Source organism: Rhamphochromis longiceps, linkage group LG19 (genome assembly GCF_057381845.1).
Source record: "Rhamphochromis longiceps isolate RC_006_pf linkage group LG19, R_longiceps_female_GT1.1, whole genome shotgun sequence".
NCBI lineage: Eukaryota > Metazoa > Chordata > Actinopteri > Cichliformes > Cichlidae > Rhamphochromis > Rhamphochromis longiceps.
This window is the reverse complement of record NC_140575.1, coordinates 27,665,185-27,671,190: the sequence shown is the minus strand read 5'-3', so window position 1 is coordinate 27,671,190 and position 6,006 is coordinate 27,665,185. Positions and strand designations below refer to the sequence as shown.

The 6,006-nt window shown below is 38.1% G+C and overlaps 1 protein-coding gene across 1 annotated transcript; it reads left to right on the top strand.

Annotated features, from left to right (window-relative positions):
* The first annotated feature begins 1,129 nt into the window (after nucleotides 1–1,129).
* LOC146646956 (uncharacterized) lies at nucleotides 1,130–5,588 on the top strand. Its single transcript, XM_085390872.1, has 3 exons — nucleotides 1,130–1,465; nucleotides 1,561–1,626; nucleotides 2,540–5,588. The coding sequence occupies exons 1-3, from the start codon at nucleotides 1,310–1,312 to the stop codon at nucleotides 2,861–2,863; spliced, it is 546 nt and encodes a 181-aa protein (XP_085246998.1). The 5' UTR covers nucleotides 1,130–1,309; the 3' UTR covers nucleotides 2,864–5,588.
* Nucleotides 5,589–6,006: the final 418 nt, after the last annotated feature.

The window sequence follows — 6,006 nt, the reverse complement described above, 5'->3', positions numbered from 1 at the left end:
GGTTTAAGTAGGAGTTTATAAGGTTTTCAGAGACGGGGAATGAAAATAATAAAACAAGAAGCCTAATCTCCCAGAGGTTGGCTTAATTAATTTTTACTACAAGTTTACACTTAGTAATTGGTGTTTGGGTTGTCAGGGTTACATAAATATTGCTGAATTTTCTACACACAACAGAACACTCACGGATGAAAGAGTCTGTCCTCGGTTCAAATTTTATATTGATCTTCTTATTAACACCTGCTTTGGGGCAAATACATTTGACCAGGAATGAACGTTACACAACGTTCAAAAGGATGCACCACTGCCACCCTATGGACAAAAACGCCTATTACAACAACGTAGCAAGTTAAATGGGGATAAAAACAAGGGGATAATCAGCCAAGGACAGCTAGTTAATGAAACAGTTATATGCAAAAAGAATTAGTTAATTCCATTCATACAATGACTGAAGATAGCTCAGGTAAGGAGGAGGGGAAGTTGTATCAAACATGATTAGATAGACACAGTTTCATTCACGATATTTTCTGTTGGCTGAAAAACTTGAATTTCGTGTTTTTATATATTTATAGATGTGACGATTTGTCTTTGAGACCCTTTTAAAGCTAAAGTTTAAAAAATACTTGAAATTTGCAACGAGGCTGTGAAATTTCATAATAATTGTAAAAGTTATTTATTTTTTACATTTTGTTATTACTCAGTTGACTTATTGATTCGGAAGCTCAGTTACAATAAAGCATAGTGTTCAAACGTTGCATTCATGATTTAATTGTAAAAAAAAAAAGGAAAAATACAAGATTTAAAAAAAAAAAAAAACTAAACTAAACTAAAGTACTATTTAGCCAAATTCAATCGGTATTTTCTTTCATTTAAATGTGTCACACCTTAAGTCCTGAGGATTTGTAGGAATGATGTTGCATTGTGGGCATAAATTGAAGAAACAAGTGCGCTTAATTATTATTTTTTATTTGTTATATGCTGTTTTCCAAAGCAAGAGATTGATTGTACTGACTGGATCCTACAGCAACTTTAGCCAAATGACTTAAAGAGCACACGGGGAGAGAGAGCTACCTCCGGTTTTCCATGTACAGCCCTGCCCTCTTGTGGCGGTGGTCCACTTTTACAAGCGACACCGGAGACACATCATTCGTTTAGGGCTGGAAAGTGCAGCTATGACCAGAGTAAGTTGGGTGTTGACAGCGGACATAGACCGTATTTGTTTCAGTTGTTAACTACATCTCTACAAAGGGTGAGTAGTGCTGTGCAGCCGTCGTAGAAATAGGATGACTGCTTGCGGCTCCGACTTAGTCACATGGTGTTTGAATGGTCAGTCGTGGAAGCCTCATTATTAGTGTATACGAGCAGACGTGTTTTAACCAGGAGCCTGCTGTCAGTGTGTGGCCACACTTTCACTGCTGACACTGGGGATTCCCATGTCAGCATGCCTCACAAGAGCAAAAAAGAAAAGGTAAAGTGGACTTGGATAGGAATGCTGAATATTTGTATTCATGTATCTGTTTCTTTCTTTCTTTCTTTTTATTAATTCCCATGCTCACTCTTTAGGACTCCTCCAAATCTGGAAGATCCAAGAAATCTGGGAGTAAAAATGGGCCTGCAGGCGACCAGGACGTAAGTTTTTTTAAACTTCTCACTGTCCAGCGAGGATCTAAAGTTAAGGTTACTGAGCATTTGTTACTACATGGATCTAATGTCTGTAGGCCAAAACTTTTATTTTCTCTGATACTTTTACTTATTGTTTATTTATGCAATTCTTTGTACTAATTGTGTTCAAATGCTTTACCAGCATTAATAAGTGACAAAGAGGAGGTTTTCTGTTGATTTATGAGTTTTCAGACGTCATGCATATCATATGCATCATGAGCACATATTATAACGCTATCTTGACTACAACTGCTTTTACTGCTTTCTGTGAGCGTTGCATTTGTGTTCTTCAAGTATAATGGCTTTTTGTCCTCGTGAAATTCAGGCAAACCTACTCATGTGACCTGTGGCATGATCTTATGACTTTATTTTCTTTGGAAAATGCTTGCATTCAATCCCTATTTTTACCCCCACTGTGCCCTGTTTGACTTCTGCATGTAATACCAGCCATCGTCGTGGCTATTTTTGTCCTTGTCATTTGTACATCGGTGATGTTGAGTGGAGTTCGGAAAAGATCTGATTGATTGACTCCTGGACCTGCTGTGTGTTCCCATTGACAGCTGTATCCTTTCCATCTATGTTCAATTATTCTATCCACTGAGGTCCATCACAATCTCTGTCAGCAGATGCAGTACAGCACACCGCCGGCTGTGATCAGGTTGCTTAATTGAGAATCGCCCGATCTGATTCAGAAAGGAACTTGAGCCTTAACTGCAACACCCTCGCCCCTTCTACTCCCTCTCCCCCTCCCCCTCCCTTGGACTCTGCAGTGACACTTGAGAAAAATAATTCCTGTGCCATTTCCTTCGGGGCAGGAACTACCTTTCCCTACCTTGCTCTAGTAACAAGAGCCCTTCCTCTATGACTCTTATTTCTGCAGGGCTCCAATAAGAAAGTGCCTCCTGCAACTCAGCTGATGAGGGTAAAGCAGCCAGGGTCACAATCGGCCGTCAAGAGGGAGAAGAGGTTCAGCACTTCCTTTTTCCCCCTCAGTGCTAACAGAGAACTACACAAGCTACCCGAGCTAGCCGGTATGCCTCCTTCAGTATACAGTATCCCAAAAAGGAGCTGTCTTTCTTTTCTTCCTGTCTTCTACAAATGCAGCTCAACTACAGTTCGCTTATATGCAGAGATAAGCTACACTTCTTCTGGAAAACACAAGCTGACCTTTATCTTAGATTGCACGTTTGGCCATTATGGATGAAGGGAATCATATTAACAATTCATAGCCTTGGTGGATCCTCATAACCATCTTTTTAACCTTGAGGTCTCACTACATAATTTATATCTAAGCAGACTGCCCATCAGCTTTATCTGTAATGCAAATGATGTGCAATCAGCTGTATCTGCAATCGTACCTGGAAGAAACAGATATTACCCACCATGGAGGGCTCATGTAAGATAACACTGAACGAATGGACTGAAAGAATCTTTGAATCTGGGCCACTGGATAACAATAAAAAAAAGAAAGCTCCAAATCAAACATTTAACGTAAGCTTGAGCATGGCCCGTAATGTTAATCGTGTCAGATAAACAATGTTGCATAAGCTAATGTTATAACACAGCCCGGCCAAGCCATGTGGATAACTGCGATGGGAGACTTGTACTTGTTTCAGTGTCAGTTTAGTATTAATATTAAACAAACCAGCAAACAGACACCTGTAATTATAGCAAGCATGTTCCACTGTCAGTTTGCCAATTTACAGCATTGACTGATTCAGTTGGTACATAGTGCACGGATGCTGACTCTGAATTAGGTTGAGGTTTGAACATTTGCATCAATCTTTCATGGCTTCTTTCTTTACACCCCACATTACAGACAGGATTTGGCCTAAGTGGTTTCCTGTAAACTATACCCAGCTATGCTTTGTTCTCATACCTGGATGAGGTGGGTGACACTACAAAGGAACAATAGAGGCGTGCAGCACAGACAGGGGTGGAGTGAGACACGCACACGGTTGGCAGAGTGTGGCAGTTTATCTAATGATAATTTGAAAAGTAATAATTAGCTTTGTGTTTCTGTTACTGAATGTTCTCTTGAACCCTGCAGTGAGGTGATCTGATGGCTGCAAATCAATAAAGCTGTCTGATGACTGTGAAAATTACATAAGTCATATTGATGGCACTGAATACACATTGGACATGTATTGGGAGTTTTTTAATAATAATAATAATAATAAAAATAATAATAATAATAGAAGAAGAAGAATACATTTAATGGGATTATACAATTAAAACAGCAAACCTGAAATATACCATGACAGAGCATAGCTTAGCAGTTAGTTAAAAGTAGTATTTAAAGTTGTATCATAAATAAATTAAATAAAACAAACAGAATATGGCTAAGGCTAATATGGCTATGGTTTCAATCAAAGTGAATAAACTTGTTTAAAAAGTTTGAAGAGCAGTCTTAAATTATATCAATGAGTCCAGCGCATGAATGTGAGGAGGTAGAGAGTTCCACATGTAGCTTAAAGAAATGGCCCGAACACCCACGTTTCTGAGATTTAATGAGAGTTCTTGCAAATAAACCTGCTCATGAAAACCAGATCAGTGACATCTGCAGGGCAGAGACTAAAGAACTTTAAATGTTAACGTGAATATTAATGGAAATGCTAAAAGATATATGTACATGTTACACCTTGACTTACCGGTACATGAACTTGATTGGGATTATTATTGTTCACATTTTCATTGCAGATTTTTTAAACCAAGTTATTAATCAATGAATGAAAAAAAATAAGTGAGTACCACCCACACACTTTATTAATTACTGACTTACTCTGAGCAGGAGCTCACTGTGAAGGTCTTTCATTAGGACAATGTGCAGGAGCTTAGCCGAGGTTAGGTTGATATTCTTCACTGTTATTGGAAAGTATTTAAATGTTTTCTTCTATATTACTATATTATAAGATATGCCCCAAGATTACACTGAATCCCAATAAATTCACACAGTAATCAAATACATAAAAATAGACAGCTACAAACTACAGACAAAACTACTTTAGTCCTGTATGTATTTTGTTTGTGTGTGTATGCTTTTGAGAGTAATGAAAAGTGAAACATGTTACAAGTCTACAAAGGTCATGCATGTGTTAGAGCTGCTGCATATATGAAAGTTTTTGTCTGTTTCTTTCTTACATGGAGTGCAACCGTGGGTTCACATGGTCTCATTTGGTGAGATGGACAAAATCTTGTCAGTAGGACAACGTTGCATGTTTAATGAAGGCGAGTAAACAGCAAGTTGCTCCAGGTGTTAGTAAAACATTTAGTAGTAGCTTTGTGTTTCAGAAGCCTCTTGCACAGATGGCCCAGTCTGTGCTGCCACCTTTTGACTGAAAATGAAAGAGCTGTTATTTTGGGAGCTGTAATGTTGAGATTTTTCATTGAATTCTAGCATAATCTCAAGTCTTACTGCCCTATGGCTGACTGTACATTGAGAATAAGACAAGTAGCATTATTCAAATAGATTTCTTTTTCAACAAACGAATTACTTTTTGTATGACTTCACTGGACTTGTGACTCTAAAAAGGTGTAAATAGTATATCTGTTGAGTAAAAGACAATTTTTGTATGTGTGTCACCAAGTGCAACAATATGGCTTACTGTTGTGTTTTTAACACTTTTGTACAACAGTGGAGGAAGTAGGGGGGAGGCATAATGTATAATTGACCCATCAGACATGTTAATAGGATAAATTGTGCTGTGGGTTTTGAGTGGGAGTTTTAACAGTGAACTAATACGCTAGATCTCAGAAACCAGAAGTATTTCCCATAGAGTAACAGTGGTATTTGAAGCTTTTGAGTATGTCCAATTTGCAAGAAGTAAGTGGCAGCTTTCAGTAAATACTGGTTCCCGTTGTCATGGCTGTGGAATGTAATGGCACCTCTTGGAGAGGCTTTGGCCCCTGAGAGAGAGAACAACAAGAATAAAAACTGCAATACACTTGGCCTGCCTCGCCTCTGCCTTTGCTTTAATTGCTTAATATGTTCCTCTGTGTCACTGGGTGCTTCTTTTCAATGAGTTTTAATTCACACTGTAATGAGGTGCAGAGAACCCAAAGCAAACTTACTGTTGTACCTGCTAATGCAGAAATTACTTGCCAAGAGAAATTTTTACCTATTAAAATAATGAAGACATTTATTTTTCAGTTATAAGTGAAGCAATATACAGTGTTGTGCAAAACTCTTGAGGCATATATTTTGCTAGAAAAATGAGAAAAGGGTGTCGCGATTGATTGAAATATGTGCAAACATACATGGAATTTCAGTACATAAGGCAAATACAGAGTTTGTACAATTCTATTAAACTTGAAAGTGAATATTTGGTGTGACCACCTTTATTCTTC

What these genes read in the sequence shown, in the direction of transcription:
- LOC146646956 (XM_085390872.1), top strand. Translation starts at nt 1,310, where the DNA reads ATGGTGTTTGAATGGTCAGTCGTGGAAGCCTCATTATTAGTGTATACG. An exon ending in ACAAGAGCAAAAAAGAAAAG is followed by an intron (nt 1,466 to 1,560) that starts GTAAAGTGGACT and finishes CTCACTCTTTAG; the next exon opens with GACTCCTCCAAATCTGGAAG. An exon ending in GGCCTGCAGGCGACCAGGAC is followed by an intron (nt 1,627 to 2,539) that starts GTAAGTTTTTTT and finishes TTATTTCTGCAG; the next exon opens with GGCTCCAATAAGAAAGTGCC.